Genomic DNA, 19,895 nt, shown 5'->3' with positions numbered 1-19,895 from the left:
AAGAATGTCAGTAGCCTTAATGTTCAATACAGTTCAGCTCGGTTCAATGTATGAATCAATAGCCGATATTGGCACATTATAGAGCGATAAAGCTGCCATAGAATGCAAATAATTTGTGGCAATTCTGGCAACTAGGCTATATCTTTATATATTCTGGTAACCTACAATTTAACTTTGACCGGGATACACGAGCGTTACATTCTATTCTATCTATTCGCTATCATACTTGGGTGGGGGAAAAAAGATCGTAGCCTTAATGATCATAATCAATCATCATCGTTATACCCAAACCGATCATCACCATCATCATCATCATCATCATCAATCATCATATCCCTCCTCATATGATCAAGCCGTTTTTCTTGCTGAGTGGCTGCGTCAAAGTTCACGACCCGATTTGTGCTGAATAATATAACGGCATTATTCACACATGAACTTCTGATTATAGTTTTCTGACCCTCTTTATTTCTGCGATGCCGATACAGCATTTAGGACTCCTCAGCCGAGCGAGCGAGCTTCAACCCAGGCGTGCATGGGAAAACGACCACAAGGTGTCGCTCTTGTCACTCCACTAATAGGTGTCTGGCTGCTGGCAACCTTAGTATAGGAAGCTGTGAATCTCTCACCTCCTCAAAACAGGATTACCTGAGACTAGGCTCTGTGGATTTGAGCCTGTCAACGTAGTGCAGAACGTATAGGATAATAAGCCAGGTGGAGGAGCTAACAGTTAAGCCTATAGGTCTTATTCAAATCAAATGCACCTTTTCAGAGATATGAGAGAAAGACGTTTTTTTATTTTGTTCTTTTTTTTCTCGTTTTCGCTCATCAATTCATTTAGTCCTTGGGTAGTAATTCTAGAAAATCAACAGATCTGCAGCTCTTTGTTTTGGCAGTTTTAAAATGGTTTGATTATGAGCTGAAATAAACGTAGGTTCAAGTCTATTGACTCCTCTTCTCGGGTGAATAGCCACTACACAAAAAAAGCAATTTAAATTACAGTATACAACTATATAACTGGAACATGGAAACACCAAGGGGGGGGGGGGGGGGCATCATGTTATGCATGGTGTAACATGGATTATGTTTGTGTTTCATGCCTCCTCTAAATCACCAGCACAGTGTGTGTCGCACATGCACACACACACACACACACACACACACACACACACACACACACACACACACACACACACACACACACACACACACACACACACACACACACACACAGCAGCAGCAGCAGCAGCACGCAAGGTCAGACAGATGCAGTTAGTGTTTGCCTTGCATTGAAACAGGTAGGGATTTAGCATTTGGTTCAAGGGCATTTTGGTAGAAAGAAGGGTGTGGGCGTTGGTTGGGTTGTCATAAGGCATCCGACACAGACCTGCAGGCCAGGTTATCTAACTGCAAGGCACAGCCAGCCTGTTGTCTCTGTCAACACTTTATAGAAGCCATAATGGAATCGAGGATTAAATTATGCATGTTGACGTTATGCCAGGTAGATAATATACACAACACAGATAAGCAGACACACATGCTCGCATGCACGCACGCACGCACGCACGCACGCACGCACGCACGCACGCACGCACGCACGCAGGCAGGCAGGCAGGCAGGCAGGCAGGCAGGCAGGCACGCACGCACGCACGCACGCACGCACGCACGCACGCACGCGCGCACGTGCGAGGACCCCACGCTGAGTCAGCGATTCTCAACGTTTTGAAAGGACCACCAGTTTGATATACGAGCACCAGGCCACTGAGCCCCATTTGATATATACCACCGTTTTAAATCGTCGGGGGGACCCCCAATGTACACTGTCAAATCCTCAGTTGTTCATTTAACTTACAGGTCCATTTGGTTACATTTGTAGCCTGTACACTCTCAGAGTAACAGACCCGTAAAGGGGACCTTGGTTTGATTGATTGATTGATTGAATACTTATCAACAAGTTTGTTAAGTACAGTAAAAAACAAAAACAAAAAAGCTATGCTAAAAGGATAACGCCAAAAAAAAAAATCCATAGTGGCTTGTTCCCATTGTGGTCCGTCATTGTACTCAATTAATCAGCGATGGTTGGATGCAGACCCCGACATAATGGTCTACAATCTGCATCTTCACACCCCAATCCTCTCTCTCTCTTGCCCCCTCCCCCCGAACCCAGATGGCTCTGCGAACGGCGGCGGCGACGGCCCCGATGCCAACGGCGCCGGAGGGCCGCCGGCCCTGCAGCAGGCGGAGTGGGTGGACTGCGTCCAAGCCAGCGACATGTGCAACCAGAACCCGCACTGCAGCTCCCGGTACCGCGTGATGCGCCAGTGCCTGGTGGGCAAGGAGAAGGAGTCCATGCTGGACACCAACCGCGAGTGCCAGGCGGCCCTGGAGGTGCTGCTGGTCAGCCCGCTGTACGACTGCCGCTGCAAGCGGGGCATGAAGAAGGAGCTTCAGTGTCTGCAGAGCTACTGGAGCATCCACATGGGCCTGACCGAAGGTAAGAGGAGGACCTTTTATACCCCTTTTTTGAGCGGTGCCAAGTGCTCCTTTAACTGACGGAGTGTGTCTGTCTGTATTTCCCTATGTCCCTATATGTCTTGGTACGACCTATTTGACCCCTGCAGCTGATGCCGATTGGCCCATTGACCCCAATGAAGGGCTGTATTCACACTGAGCAGTCGGCTTATTGGGGTCACATTGGGGTCACATGCACACGCACACACGCACACGCACACGCACACACACACACACACACACTGCACCACTCAGTCTCCTCGATGTAGTCGTTATGACAATTAATTCCTCCCGACACACATTTGTGTGTTGCCACTGTTGCTGCCTGGTGTTGTATCCGACTGACTCACCTGCCAGTGACGAGGAGCCCCCACAGGGGGACGTGTAGAGCCTCCGTCCTATTCCTCCTCCCCTCCCACCCCCAACACTGCTGCCCCAGACAACCCAAATTGATTTATGAAATCATTACCAAAACATTGGTAATCGGTGGGCTAGGACAGTCTAAAATTGGGGTCGGCATCACATCTAAAAAGCGGGCATCAGGAACACTCTTTTTATTGTAACACCACAGAAAATTGTGTCCAACAGACTCACTCAACTCCTACAGCACATAATGGAGGGTGTGTGTGTGGGGGGGGAAGGGGCGGGGGTGCAACAACGAGCCCCTGTCCCCACACGCTGATGCATAAGAACAAACGATAACAGAGCACAATACAACATAGTCTATTCTTCCACAATGCATTCTCATGGCAAATGACTGATGATTAAAGGACAATACAACAGTAACCAAAAACATGTGTGCATGGCCCACACATGGCCGACACACGCTCCCCCGGGTCCCCCTGGGGGATGCTAACGTATCTCAGTGTGTGGATTTTGGCGTCATGCATGTGATTGTGCCTCGGGGTGTTGTTTCAAATCAAGTGACTGCAATGTTTTGTTTTTTTGTTGCTAGAACAATCAAATTAAATAGAGGCTAAATTATGTCAATAGCGGATCTGGTGTTATGATGACAGATGTATACTTTAAGTCCCTGCTGGGTTGGAGCTTGTGCTTGCGTCTCTATGTAACCTCTGTAGTTTTGTATTAGTATTTAGTTAGTTTAAATGGTGTAGTAAAGTGAGTATGCCACATACAGTATATATACTGGCTCACAGCAGTGAGCAGTCACAGCACAGGGGCCTTGGTTAAGAGGATTATTGCTGTTCAGTTTTCTTTACACTTGCTTTACACTTGCTTTACACTATGTTCGATCGTGCAGCCAGATGAATTTGCAACAAGATGTGTGTGTCGAGAGAGAGAGAGCGACATAGCATGGAATGTGAAATGCAGTATGGAAAGTAGCAGCACGTCTATGTGAATATGCATATTGTGTTGTTATTTGTATGAATATGAATGAATGTGGACATTTGTATTCATGCTTTTGTTCACACCAACAATATGCAGTTGTTCAGACAAAGAGCCAGCCAAAAGAAAGCCTCCACAAACTGATCTTCGCATGTTTCTCACTAACATGAGCCACTTCCAACTTGCCGTCCCTATTTTGGGCATGTTATTATACAGTAGGACATTGGTTCTCAACCTGTGGGTCGGGAGACTCGGGAGACTCGGGGCCCCCACATGATTTGGTCCCCAGGTGACAGTGAAGCGACAATTTAAAGGACTTCTAAGACCTACCTCAAAAAGGTTGAGAATGAGATTTCTTTCAGAGATTTCACGCATTTCAAAAATCGAAAATAGCTAATGTACAAGCTCACAACGCATCGCAGTGAGATGCATTGTTATCAGCTTGTAGATCTGCAATTTTGCTAATGTCATACAACAAAGTTTAGCTTTGGGCTTAACAGTTTGCAGTGATTCAAGATTGTAACCAGATGTATAGTACGCTATACAATGTTATCATAATACAAAGTGTGTAGAATTACACGTATGTCTATGTGAACATACATACACAATGCATTCTATAAATATTGAATCTGTACATACAGTACGTACAAAGATCATTCTAGAGTTGTTCCAATACCGATACTAATATCGGAGAAGCTGCAGAAGTTAAAATGTTTGTATCGATATCGGCGAGTATGCCAGTCTATGCCATTCCGATACCACAAAATGTATCACAGGGTATTTCATTTGCAGTCTTAATTATGAATGCTTCAGTTGATGTCGCACTTTTGTTTTATACTCTTACTTTTATACTCTTACTGTAATTGGCATTATTATTATTTTACTAACTTTAACAATTACTAATGGGATTTAAAAAAGATTATTCCTAGATGGTTCCCAAACCTTTTAATTTCAAGGAACCCCATAAGTCTCGGAATTACATCTGTAAGGATCCATTTGGAACCCCCTCAAGGACCCTGAACCCCACTTTGAGAAAACCACTGTCCTAGATTTGATTAAATTACACACCGGTATTGGATCGGTACTCTGTGTCGACCGATACGCAAGCTGTGGGCATCGGAATCGGTATCAGGAAGAAAACATTTTTTATCATCTCTAGCTCATTCCATTTGTAATTGAACATCCAAGATAGATCAAGAACCATGTATGGTTCCTCAAGCAGAGATGGTAATGATACACATTGCACATCATCACTCCCCATTAACGTTGGCCCTCAACCCTTATGCCCTCCTCAGAGAGAGAACCCCAACCCCATCCCCCTCGGTGAAAAATGTATGCTTTTGTAGCTCTCTCCAAGGTAATGGAACCATAATGGGATTACATTAGGTAAGCCCCGTTATGGGAGGAGTACTATTGGTTTTCACCTAAAGTGTTCCATATTACCATATGATTAGGTTACGCGGCTCCACGGCTCAACGGCCCTTATGTGTCCACTTACGCGGGCGGGGGCTATAAGATAGCACTCTTGTGGAAAGAAACCTTGAAAACTCGACAGCCCGCTCAAAGGAAGGCAAAGGTTCTGTAGCTAGCACAGTCTTGCGGAGCACGGCCACAACCAATGCTTTGCTGCTTGTACCTTGTTTACGGGTGACGAATAAAAACCTGATTTATACATGTCATGCCCAATTCAGTGGCCTTGTGGTTAGAGTGTCCGCCCTGAGACTGGGAGGTCGAATTTCAATCCCCCGGTCGTATCAAACACTATAAAAATGGGACCCAATACCTGATCCCTGTGTAGCACTCAGCATCAAAGGTTGAATTGCGGGCAAGTCTTTAGCTGCGACATGCAGACGTCCAGGGGGTTTGCTTGTACAGTTGTTTTGTCGATTAAAATGTATATTGGCAGGCATCAAGGCCTGCCGGTGTCGTAATGTCCGATTTATTCTTAGCAATGTGCCGAAAATAGTCAATCCATAAGCTCACAACGCATCTATGATGCATTGTCAGCTTCTAGATATGCTATTTTCGGAGCGTGACACACACGAGCAAACAAAGCATAAAACGTCATGTCAGTTCTACTGAATTTCTTCTCCACTAGTCTCTCTGTAACATTTTCACATGGGTTTTATTTGTTGACAAAACTGTCAGTATATTGTCAGTCATATTTTTCGTCATCAAAGGCTGACATTTGCCCATACATCCAAACAGAAAAGTCCTATCTGATTGTATTAAACGATGTCAAACTCACCGACATTGCAGCTGTATGAAAAGCTTGAATTATCCTATTTCTATATCTGCAAAGTGTTTGTTAAATAAAAATGTGGCGTAGACATGTTATGAGCTACATTCTGTCAAGAAATTCCTTGCAGGTGATTATTTTTCTAATTGTCAGAGTGCATAGTGCTCGCTTTCAGCAAAGCAACGCCCTGCTGCCTCCTGCATTATGTGCAAATTCAAAACAGGTGGTATGCAGGACTGTTGAGTGATATCCAACGAGCACTTCCAAACTCCAACACTTAATTATCTGCAAGGAGTTTAGCTCATGCAGTGCATGTTTTATGAAACAAACACTTTGCAGATAGAATGAGGATAATTCATGCTTTTCGTACCACTGCAATGTTGGTGAGTTTGATGTTGTTTAATACAATCAGATAGGACTTTTCTGTTTGGATGTATGAGCTGTCAATGGAAAATTACTTGACTTTGATGAAATTATGAATGACTTCAAGAAGTCCAGAAGAAAATCTCAGATTTTCAGATGATATTATACTTTTCTTCCCTTGCTGTTAAGATACTTTATCTGTTTACTATTCAGATAACCTAGGTTTTTGACTATGGTCTTAAGGTGTGTGTTTTACTCCTAAATTTAGAGAATGAACTAGACTTGTTTTTGTTGTGTGAGGTGTGCAGGATTATTTTTTTCATATATTTTGAAATATGCTACACATTTCTGTGTGCACCCAGTCCCAAGTTATTCTCGTTAAAAGTTAGTTGGCGCTACAATATATATAATGTACTGTATATGGCATGGACGAAACAGACCCACAATGGCAGTAATTTAACATGTAAAAATAACGAATATAATTTGAAATAATACTTTGTGGTTGTGAGTAATGACCCAGCCTGCCCCTGTGCTGTTGTGCGACCAAACTGTTGTGTGCTTGTTCTAGGGCATTCACTTCTAGTCATTTGTACTAGTTGACTAGTTGCATAGTTTAATAGTCGACTAGTCGACTAGTTGTTTAACTACCTATTATGTAAAAAATAAAAAAATAAACTTTTTTTTCCTTTTTTTTTTCTTATCAACTAGTCAACTAGTACCAGCAAGGTCGACTAGTGGATTTACTAGTCGACTAGTAAACTAGTCGACTAGTTGCTTAATGCCCTAGCTTGTTCACAGCCGCCTCGACACATAGGCCGGGAGTCAAACGCAGTCGGGGGTCATCGCCATGCTGGCTTGTAGTGGACATTTTTGTCAAAATAAACGTTATGCCACGGACATGCAAAATGAGCAGACAGACATATAAAGAGCTAGCCTTAAATGATCATTACAGGTCTGTAACTCTGAAAGTTTACAAATGGAACAAAATGGAACGTAACGGATCCATGCGGTTCCATTTGTACCTTTCACAGTTAAGGGGGTCCTTCAAAATAAAACATTTGAGAACCACTGTCCTAGTGGAATCCTAATGTGCCACAGTGTCATAGTTAATCAGTGAGAGTAATTGGGTAAAATGCCTGCGGTCTCTGTGGCTAGTAATTGGGTAATGTTATGTAAAAAACTAAATCTAGAATTTGCCACGGACAAGGTCAAGTCTTGCCACGGACAAATGTGTCCGTGGCAAGACTTGACCTTGTCCGACGGCCCTGAGCGTGGCCCTTTTGGCCTGTTTTCCCAGGTGGCATATCCCTACCCATTCAGCTATGGCCGGCCCCAAAGTGGCATTCAGTGCAACTCGCCCACTCTACAAAAGTGGCTAAATCAGTTTGCACTCAAGCTGCAGGCACTGCAGAGCTTATCAATAAAAAATAATAGCACTATGTCCTCTCCTCCTCCTCTGCCTGCCCGTCAGCGTTCGTCTACCCGTCAGTCTACTTGTTCACTCTCGCTTGTGCTTCCCTCCTGCATTAGACGAAAAGTAAAGTCCGGCTCTTTTCAAAGTTACAGCAGATGCTTTCCTTGCGTTTGAGACTCCGGCGTTTGAGCGAAAACTTTCCAGTTTTGCCCACAAACGATTTTTAAAGTGGCTTAGCAGCACTTTGGGCAGGTCTGTTGGGAATCGGGCCTTTCGTGTTTGTTTCCAGAGAAGGATGTTATACACGGATTGTTTCCAGTTAACAAAAGGCTGCTTGACTGCACAATGGATCGTGATTAGATTAAAGCTGCACTGTTAAGAGCTTTTTCGTCTGCGTTGAAGCTTGGGGTTTTTATCTCCCGAGGCGACGGGGCCACAAAGCAGGACACCACTTTGAGGCGTTCAGTGCCGACCATGCAGCGGGGGTAGAAACACAGACTCTGTGAAGGGCAACGCTTGGAGGCAGGCAATGTCGCTCTCCTTCCTCGAACACTAGCCAGGTTGTTCCGTCCATTCGAACACAAATCACAGACTGATTAACACTTACATTCGGGAACCGCAGAAGAGAGTGAGAGAGAGAGAGAGAGAGAGAGAGGTGTGGAAAGAGACTTAGTCACAGAGACAAATAGACCTACAGACAGGGGGGGGGGGGGGGGGGGGGGTTGGGGGGCAGGCAGGGGAATAAAGAAGGAGATAGAGAGACAAAGAGAGTAAAACCGACACAGAAGCCGAAGCAGGGCCTGGAGATCATCTGTGTCGCTACATTTTACTTGAACTCATGTCAGGGAACCTCGCTTCTGCCATCAGCAAACCCGATGGAGTGGAGCTGGTGCCATGAGCAGCTGGCATGGCGAATGGCTTCACGGATCACCTCACAAGAATGCAGGCTGGTGGTGGGCGGGGTGGTTGAGCTTCCACAGCAGTGCTTCACCGGTGCCCCCGCACGTCGAAACAACAAAGTGTACATTATAATGACTTCTCTTTCTTTGCGTGGCGCGGCACCCGACATCAGTGGCAGACGTGTCAGCATCCATAATGGCCCTGTTGTGGCTGACAGCCAGGGCATGACGGTCCCCTGGATTCAACCCCCCCCCCCCCCCCCCCCCCCTCCTCCTTCACCCCCTCAGTGGTTCTTGGCCCCTTCTGAAGCACACAGGTCCTATATGCAGTATAGTTGATGGCTGCTTTCAAACCCCACCGCAAAAGCTAATGGAGGCGGCTCTACTAGTAGTAGTGCGGGGCATTTTTACCTTCTAATACAGCCTTGGAAACCAATTCTGCCAGCCAACTTGCTGGATTAGACTGTGTGGATCCACACCTCCCGGGTTTGAATCCCGCTGCCACCACTACTTTTTCCAACAACCGTGGACTAGTTATTTTTGGCCGATAGAGATAAAGTATAGTTTTAGACTGCGACGGAGGGGCGCCGTCTCTATCGAACTTGTGCCACGAGAGACACCACCGAGCAAGTTGCCGTGTCGAACATTGCGAAGTCCGCTACAGCCAACTCAGCCCTGTTGAAGTTGCAACCCACATAATAGTAAATTATTACCCCCCAACAACGAGTAATATTTCCCACCACGGAGCAAAGCCGAGAGATTTCCAAAAAATATTCATATAAATTATTTTAAGCCTAGAATCAAGCCATTCAGGATCCTGGAGAATCATGACCATAACACATCTGATTCTGTGATTTAATTTATTTGAATATTTATATGATATACTATTGACTCGAATGATTTTTTTGGAAAGGTTTTGATGGAGGTATGTTCAGTCCATCAGGTCTAATGAAAGCTCTTCATCAGTGTACGCACGTTTTGCCGACCCGCTAAGCATACGTTTCTCCATGTTGATCAGTGGTGAAATGGACTTGGCTAAGGCATACTACTTCAGTGCGTGATTTGATCCAATAGTTATTTATTTATTACCTTTGTATTACCCCTTTGTTACATTGTAAAAATAGCCAATCTACAAGGCGTTGTGAGCATGTAGATCGGCCTCTATTTTTGGTAGTACAATAATTTGTTGATAATTAGTTTGGTTTTATAATATATATTTGAAAGGTCTTAAAAGTGGTCTTGTGGTTAGAGTATCCACTATTATGAATATTCTACCTTTTTATCATAAATCAATGCCCTACTTGATCATACTACAGATAATATTCATACTAGAGCCTTCGTCCTATACTCCTCCCGCCCAACACTCACTGAGAGGTGCCGCCCCCAGAACGTAGGAGTATATACTATATGCAAATGACCAATATCAATATTGGTCATTTGGGGAGGGGTCGCACAACTCGTAGTCACGATGAAAACACTTAATTTTAAAATGACCAAAGTTTCGGCACAAAATGCCTTCTTCAGGGTATGAGGAATGTTACATAAATTTGCACACCAGTAGTCTGCGTGTGCAAATGGACTCATTAGTCCCAGAACAGAGCAGGAACAGAACATATGGGGGGTTGAATGCGGAGCCTGATGATGGCTACCGGTACAAACAAAACAGTCTACTGTGTGGGGGACAGAGATCACAAGGCTCTGCCTTCAGAAGGTTAAAAACACATCGCTTTGTGGTTGTGCTGGCGTCACATTTTACAGCATTCAGCATTCAAGCATCCATGACTTCTTAACGGTTAATGGCAGTGAGGTTTAACCAAATGTTGACTCAGTTATTCAGGCTCTGTAAATTGTTTTAACCCAACCGGGAAAGCCTCTGTGTCATTTTATATTTTAGCTACTTTACTGTATGGGTGTGTCCCGATTTTTCAAAAATGGCAGATATTATGACACTTTGTACCGCACAAATCTTTGAATAGATTTACACACTATACAGTATAATACTCAAATCTTTGCTTCTGGGGGACCCTGGAACAAAATATTTAGAGAGGGAAGTCGGTGGCCAAATACATATCATTTGGGTGGTCCTTGAGATGAAAATGTTTGAGTACCACTCATATAGCAACATACGTTTTTCAGAAAACTGTTAGGATTTAGTAGACATTTGCAGAATCGGCAAATAATTCAGGTTCTGTAAGTTGTTTTAATGACCATAGGCATGGGCGAAACGGAAAAAGAAAAAATGTTTATGTATGGTCTAATTTCATAAAAGCTGTGAAAAGATAATGGCCCGGTTTCCCAAAGGACACCTCTTACACCATGGTGTAAGAGGTATGGTGTTGCACATGCTCAGTTGCCCTCTAGGCCGCACATGAAGCCTGTGTGCGGGCATGGCAGCCAATCAAACACTATGTCCTTTTTTGGGAAACACTGTCTCACACAACAACATAGAAATACACAACATAGACTAGAGCACAGCCATACCTGTCCTCATTGCGCACGTAAGGCCTCCTGCATGAATACACAAACCTGTTTCCCTAAAGCCTCTTTAGCCTACACACACCTGTCGACATGTGGCAGTATTAAAACCATTCGCAGAGAAATGTGTGGTGCGAGTGATGACTTTCTTCATCTCATTTAAATATAAAAACTTTGAAATTAAGGCCTACTTCAGCATCAAAGATATTAAATTGAATTACATTTGTTTTAAGAGTGAAGATAGCCTACTGTCAGCTGTCCAGCAGTCCAAATATTATTAAATTAAATTTCAGAATGGTAGACCTGAGGCCTGGTATGGTCTCAGGCCTCAGGCCTGAGGCCTACCATTGCGTGGCACATCTATGCACGGAATGTCTATGTTCACAGGCTTCATGTGCGGCCTAGAGGGCAACTGAGCATGTGCAACACCATGGGCAGTATTATGCGTGTCTTAAGTACCAGGTACCTTATTACTTAACTTAAGACCTGGAGGCGTGGCCAATGCTGTTTGGCCACTCAGAATAGCCAAATGGCATTGATCACGCCTCCAGGTCTTAAGTTAAGTTATAAGACCTGGTACTTAAGACACGCATAATACTGCCCTATACCTCTTACACCATGGTGTAAGAGGTGTCCTTTGGGAAACCGGCCCTTGAGATTGATGTATGGTTCCTTTATGAACCCGCCTATAGTTTACCACTTAAACCCGATATCATAGGACTTCAACAGGTGGTCCGGGACCCCCCGGACCACCTGTTGTTGGTCCAGGGGCCCCCCAGCCCTCCCCCGCCCCTGCTGCCACATTTGATGAAAATAGCAGATGCGTCGTGAGCTTGTAGATCGGCTGTTTTCGGGGGAAGAGATTTTTAACTGGAAACATGCAAGCTTCAAAATCAGCCTAGGGTTTCATGCTCCTTAATAGGTTAGAAAAATGGGAGCAGTCAGACATAGCATTGTAAAACATTGTGACACTGACACAGCACAGTTATCAACATTGGTGGAAAGTACATTTACTCTGTACTGTACTTAAGTACACCTTTGAGGTATTTTCTTTATACTCTATTAGAGTATTTCCAATTGTCAATTATTTTACTTCTACTCCATTAAAGGAGCACTTTTTCCAACCTCATATAAGGATAGCCATAAGATGGCATCATGTCTGTCTACTGCTTTGTTCCTACAACCACAAATAAACATGGGGAAGCAGCATTTGGTTTTTTATTATACCTCCAGAAAAACGTGATTATGCGATCGCATAATTCATTGCATAATCAGCCAAATGGCACAGATTATGCGGGGGTATGTATTTCTTTTTTCAAAAAAGGAGCATATATTCACCGCAATAATCGCATATTTCCGCGCAAAATATGCGAAATATGGGGGGCTCGCTTAATTTCGCAATCCCCGCAAGTTTATAAAGTCATCGCCTCACCCATTCGTTCACGATCACACTCGGAAGCAAAACAACCCATGGTGGTGCGGTGAAAAAACAGCACGTGGCGCGTGTGTGTGTACGTATGCTCTATCTGCTGTGATCTATCGTGAATATAGGCACACCAGTGATGCGGTCAGAAACGTGTGTGTGTTCCGCGAGTGTCACTGAAGCGGCACTGTCGTATAGCTCAGTGGAAATTGACTTACAGTATACTGTATACCTGCAATAGCAACTAAAGTGCATCAAAATGCTTACTGGTGCTGCCGGTCTTAGAGAAAACGCTCTTGGCTGACTGTTTTCAAAATCACAGTTGTTACACTGAGGCACTCAACATAGAAACGTGGCATTTCATTACACAAATAAATTGCCCGTTTTGAACCTTACTCTACAGGCATCTTATCAGCAGCAGCGGGAAGAAGCACGCGTGCCATTCACATGTGTGAGACCATTTTGTATGGTAGCCTACCATGTATCGCTTCCTTTTTTCCCTTTCCTAGTGCTATTAAAAAGCAGGCACTACATGTGTGTGGAGCTACAGCTTCCTTTGGAGCTATTTGTGGTGGGTTGTCAGTGGTGGAAAGTAACTATGTTATTTTACACCTCTTTTTCTGCCAGATATCATTAAAAAATACGTAAAGACGTGACATACACATCCAAGGCCCCCCACAGGGGGATTAGAAAAGACGTGTGTTCACATCATTAGCATAATTAGTGTTAAGTAGGCCTACTATACAGTACGTATAACTAAGGACACTTTTGAGATGCTTTTATTTCACTTGAGTAAGTCCTTATATGTATGTACGAACACAAGGACAACAAAGAGACGGTCGCGGCCACACAGCCAACTCAAGGTATGGCCACTGAGCCGACTTGGGGACCCAACGCAAGGACAACACAAGAGACGGTCACGGCCACACAGCCAACTCAAGGTACGGCCACGGAGCCGACTTGGGGACCCAACGCAGCTCCTCCAAGGAAAACAAACAAATTAACGGAGCTGAACGTGAATCCCCCCCACCGCCCACCCCTTTTTTTCCCTCACTGTATATGTTTCTTTTCCCTTTTTACCTCCTTTATGATGAATTCCTGTTCTGTCTATAGAAGTGTCTATTTGTACGTCTCTAAATGTTTTGATGATTTGAACATGGTGGACCCTATTGGAAACAAGTGTAATGCTTAATTGGGTCGTCCACTCACAGTTAACAGCCTTTGTATTGAGTTTGTGCTTGAAATGTACTGTAATTCTGCAAACTGTTAATAAATTCTTCAATCAATCAATCAATGTATACTTATACTGTGTTTTATGTTATAGGTTATTAACGTACATCAACCACTAACTCCCTATTTTATACTGAGCCATTCTACAAGCTTGGCTATTTTCCGATAACATTTGACAAATATTGAAATAAAATGTGTACTTTTACTTGGCACTGTAAGTACTATGCTGATGCCAAAATCTTTGTACTTTTACTGAAGTATCACCCCACCTGCTTTTCCACTGGAGTCATTTTACGAGTTTCGACGCCAGTTCTTTCCTCGGGACCGAACTATAGCAACCGAACCACTCAACCCAATTTCAGGGTTAGAATCTTAACCTCGAGTGAGAAAATAGAAACGTCAGAAGCATCAGCTGCTGCTCTTCTCTCTCTCGCATCTTCAATTTATTTGCGGCTTAAAGCTTAACAGTTCCAGTTATCGGTGCAGTGTTTTTTCTTTCCAGCCAAGACGGACAGACAGACAGGGGGGGAAGCGATGAAAGGCAGAGATGCGTGAGCCCAGATTCCAACTTCATGGACATCTCCTCTGCGATTTTATTCCCCCCACCAGCCCCCCTCCCCCCCAACCACCAGGGTCACTTGTCACATATCGTTTCAGTTAAACCGTTTCATCTCGGCCACATTTGCATAATTTCCGTGAGAGAACCAGATTATTCCTAAGAATAAAAGTATTTAAATCGTGACTATTGAAAAGCAGGCGATTTGCGTGTGATTGTCATTTTTGATCCAGGTGGATGGATGGAAGCCCCCCCCCCCCCCCCCCAATGGATCACTCTCACATTTATATAGCAGAAGCCCCACTGGCTGTCTGGGGAATATTTCATTTTAAATCACATTTAGCGTGTCAATTTGAACTGAACATGTTTTCAAAGCCCCCCCCCAGCAGTATTCCGTCTCTTCTTTCTCACATTGTGAGGTCTCTCTAATGCAGTGGTTCTCAACGTCTGGCCCAGGGTCCCACCAGGGCACCCAATGGACCCGAGGATATTTACTCACAACCCCCCCAAAAATGGGTCCCAACTCCCCCAACCCATTGTATGGTTAGGGAACTGTTAACACATGAACCCTAGCATATTGGGCATGCCATAATAGGCTAACATGTGGATTGATTGATTGATTGATTGAAATATGTATTAACAGTTTGCAGAATTACAGTACATTTCAAGCACAAACTCAATACAAAGACTGTTAACTGTGAGTGGACAACCCAATTAAGCATTACACTTGTTTACAAGAGGGTCCACCTTGTTCAATTCATCAAAACATTTAGAGACGTACAAATAGACACTTCTATAATTATATAGTCAAAGAACAGAACAGAACAGGAATTCATCATAAGGGAGGTAAAAAGGGAAAAGAAACATATAGAGAAAGGGGGTGGGCGGTGGGGGGGGGGGGAATTCAGATTTTACGGAGGCCAGTTTCGAATTGCAGACGTCTGTAGGTGCCCTTTGAGAGCGGTTTTGAAGGAGTCAAGGGATTCGCATGTCTTAATGACTGTTGGTAGGGCGTTCCACATTTTGGTGGCATAGGAGCGAAAAAATTGGCAAACAATATTGGCAAACAATTGGCGAAAAAGGCTGGACATGTAGGGGCCAAGGATCCCTTAGCTTATCTTTTCTATTTAATATGATGGATTCAAGCTAATAGAAACTGCAGGCTTACTATTCGTGAAAAGTTGCAATGCGATAATGGAAGCCATCGTTCTCATGATAATAAAAATCTAAATATGTTTCAAAGAAATCTTGTTTAAAAAGAAACCTCCTATGAGACACAGACTGAGTAGAATTTTTTTGGGTATTTTATCATGAACATTAGTGAGGACCAATTATATGAAGATAAGTTCAAAAGTGGTCCTTTAAGCCCCTTAACGCGCCTAGTAATTCATTTTCAATGAGACCTGTGTTTTTTTTCTTCTTTTTTTACGTGCAGAGAAGTCGAGGGGAAATTACGCAATTACGTATTCACGTGGGCGCGGTCCCGTGAAATTGTCGCGCGCATGCTAATTTCGTGCACACGCCCACGACTGACTGGATTGTGTTGAGCTTTTTTTATTATGCTTGCGTTGTCGCACCCCTCATGAGAAGACCTGGAGCAGATCTGTTGTTGATCCAGGTGACAAAGCCTGCGTTAATCGATGCCTGTCTGAAAGTACCTTTTATCCCCTACACCTGCGCTTTTATGCATAGGTTTGGTTTGCGTGTTACAATATTAAAACCAATCACCAGATGCCATAAAAAAACCTAAATAACAACAACAAATGTTGTACTTCATCACATAAATAGTAGTCCTTTGTAAATAGGCCTAAAAAGAACCATTTTCAAATATGCAGAAACCACTTTAGGTTTATTGATTTATTAATCAGTGAAGCCCATCTTAATGGCTAATTAACACTTTTAACACTGTCACAGATAAACCTTTCCATTTGAGTGTGTATGCCTACTTAAGTTAAATTAGACACTTACTGTACATTTCAAAGACAAATACTTTTGATTTGATTTCCTGAAAGGACAAAAGTACATTGACATTACTGTATGAATGAACCACTTACACAGCTGAGTTGTTTTTTAAACATGTTTTTCCATCAACAATGCTTCGTCAACAATTAGGCCGAGTTGTCTCCAGTCTAATAGCTGCTGAGAATCTGTCAAATGGAAATGGTCTCTAACAGCGGCATGGCAGGAGCACTGGCTAATAACGCATGGAGCACAAACGCCAGTAGGCTCCATCATCCCTCGTCTTCATTCGCAGAGAGCAAATCGTCTCTGTTGTGTGGAAACCATGTCCAAAACTGTTACTTTTCGGGATAACATTTCTAAACAAGAAATCCAAGCTCAAAACGTACACGTGGCACTTGCTTTGTGCTTTGTTGTGTTAGCTTGTGAGCTGCTAATACTAATTTACAAAACAAGAGAAACAAAATTAACTATTAAACACGAAAGAAAATATTGAGAGAAGAGGTTCCTGCCCGACAGCAACGAAATCTGGTTGCAGTGGTGGAAGGTAACCATAGAGTATTAAAAGGATAGAGACTGAACCCCCCTCCCCACCTATAGAGAGAGAGAGAGAGAGAGAGAGAGAGAGAGAGAGAGAGAGAGAGAGAGAGAGAGAGAGAGAGAGAGAGAGAGAGAGAGAGAGAGAGAGAGAGAGAGAGAGAGAGAAGCGACTTGTTTTCGAGCTTTTCGATGTGCTATTTTTACTACTTTTGCTATTTTAGAATATTTCGCTGTTTTAAAATTTGAAAAGGATAGGCTAAGTACTGTCAGATTACTTTTACTTTACTTGAGTATTTCCATTGCTTGATCTTTTACACTTCTACTTTTACATGTATTTGTCAGCATTAGTTACTTGTTAACTTCATTAATTCATCTAGAACTAGCTACAGCTTGTAGATATTGTGGCAAACCAGGGGAAACAGCCAGGCCTATTCCCCACATAAGGAGGCTGGGGGAGGTAATAGAGGGAGTATATAGAGACACACGGGGACTACAAATTTCACGCCCCCAAATGAGACAGCGGCCCCACTTCTGGTCCGTTAGACCAGTGTACTGCATGCCAGCCCATAGAAGTCAATTGAAATTCCACTGTAGTTAGCCTACTTTTAAAATAATACAACATGAACTGAAGACTATATTGATTTGAATAAAAATATGTTTCCAAATGTATGAAGTGTCTTTGTCAACAAATTTTTTTGTTTTCTCAATAGATGACTTGTTTGACATTTAATTTACCACTTGAATGAGTTACCCATAATGTTAACGGAGCAGAGCTGAGTTGACAGACTGATTACCTGTCGCTTATAAGTGACGTTCCAAGCGCCGCCGAGTTTGAAGATACATTATCCGTATTTGTGGTGCATGGTGTGAACATGCAGGCGTATATGAATTCTTTACCTGCCGCGGAGCTCCGACGGTACAAAGAAAAAATAAAACTTGTTGGATTATCAATTTGTCCATATGATTTGCCTAAAAGTAGTTGGGAAAATGACCCAACTAAATGGCCAGGAGTGACATATCCAGATATTGTCAACTATCTAGTGGATTCTCCAGGTTTATAGATAATAAAATATCAATTAGAATCTATCTTATTTATTACAGTTTTAATACATATTACAATATATGGGCCTATTTATTTATATAGCCAATATATTGCAATTTCACGGGAATTGGGAGCTTCATGCATGAAGAATAATATAATAAATTACTTTTAGGCAGTCAATTTCAGTCTGTGTAATCCTATATAGCAGCATATGCTCCTCAGATGATTTTGCCTGACTTCTTGATATTGTCAATCTATATCATATTCAGTAGGATTAATTGTTCACATGACGCTCGTCCTTCACGTGCGTCGTGGCGTGACTTGCTTTGTTTTGAGCGCCTGCTAAGTTATGTGCATTTGTAAACGTTCAGATTTCAAATAGCCTATAAAGTGCTCACCCCCGGGGACACGGATGTTAGAATTTTTAACGGGCTGCTATTAACACCCGTGCATCCCGTATTGTTCAAGAAAATGCATTTTAATCCGATCGGTGACCATTTTCTATAAAGGTTATAATAATGCATGAGTGCAATACACCTCCCAACCGATAAGGGCACGTATTGAAAGCATATAGCGAAAAAATTAGAAATTGGCCAGCCGTCGGATAAAATGCTTTTTATTGAACAATATAAGGACTACACGGGTGCTAATAAACGTGCAAATGTATAACATCCGTAGCTCCGGGGGTGAGCACTTTATATTTGAAATCTGAACGCTTATGTACACTTAAACGTTGTAAATGTAGCAAGGCACTAAATACAGGGTGAAGTTGCGTCATGACTGACTATCATAAGTTTCAAGGCTATTTTCACTGTGACATATACATTCATAAGCTTCACTTGAATACTTAATTTCCACCACTTGTGGAGTTCACAAACTTCTTCTGGATGGTTTCACAGATTTTTACTAGTGGATGGGTGCAGCCATTTCTGTCTCTTTTCATGATCAGCTGGAAGTTGATGAAACATCAAGTCTGGGTTTTTTTCTTTGTTGTTTTTACAAAGAGGAACGCAGCACACTTTAGGCATGATGAAGACTGGCCGTTTAACCGTTTACAACGCTGGACTCTGTCACGCTCGTCGTGGTTGCTCGATCCGTCGCTGGGGAATGCCGCATCTAGCGGTATTTATAAGGATTAATGCGTGACGTACAAATCATACGTCAGGGAAACTTCAATATATCCGATGCTAGCAGTCTTTACAATCTTATGGAGTATATTATAGTACATTGTGGGTTGTATATTGACGATGGCAGGTATATGACATTAAAAAGGACAAATAAAACATATGGGACACATTATTCGAACACAAAATAAATCGCTACAGCCTCTGTAATGAACCAGTGAAATAAGGGTATTTTATGATGCCTCTCATAGGGATTGCATTGGCAGCTGCAGTACACAGTTGAAACGGACCAGAAGTGGGGACGCTGTCTCATTTGGGGGCGTGGAATTTGTAGTCCCCGTGTGTCTCTATTACCCTGTACAGGTATTGCAGCCAATGGGAGCCTGGACATGGACCCACCTGCAGCCAGTAAGGCAATCAACAGAAGCTTTTAAATAGCCGACGCCCAAGCTGCCTGGTGAGTCAGTTTGGACTAATGGAGGAGTGAGGAAGCAGGAATCACTCTGTTCATGAGGAGGCTGGTATGATGGATATTTCACAAGTGAGTACAAGATTTAACTCAAACCTTTGGACCCACTTGGATGTGCTGTGCGTGTATTGTTAATTTGTGGCTCACCTGGTCTCGTTCTCTCTCCCTCCCTCCTAGGCCCGACTGAACTCCACAAGGGAGAGCCTACAGCACTCCCCCCCCCCCCCCCCCCTGAATACAGTATAGTATTCAGTATAGTATGGTATTCTCTCTGCTCTGCCCACAGGACTAGAGCCCCAGACAGGAG

General features: G+C 43.3%; 1 protein-coding gene across 1 annotated transcript in view; it reads left to right on the top strand.

Moving 5' to 3' along the window:
• The window catches only part of LOC306934491 (GDNF family receptor alpha-2-like), a 195,805-nt gene that overhangs the window by 553 nt on the left and 175,357 nt on the right, over window positions 1–19,895 (top strand). The window contains exon 2 of the mRNA XM_079517071.1: window positions 2,165–2,491. Within this exon, the coding sequence (XP_079373197.1) occupies window positions 2,165–2,491 (327 nt within the window). The remainder of the gene's footprint in view (window positions 1–2,164; window positions 2,492–19,895) is intronic.

Source organism: Electrona antarctica (assembly GCF_951216825.1).
Source record: "Electrona antarctica genome assembly, chromosome: 12".
NCBI classification, from domain to species: Eukaryota; Metazoa; Chordata; class Actinopteri; order Myctophiformes; family Myctophidae; genus Electrona; species Electrona antarctica.
The sequence above is the reverse complement of the archived record's forward strand: the minus strand, read 5'-3'. Positions and strand labels throughout refer to the sequence as shown.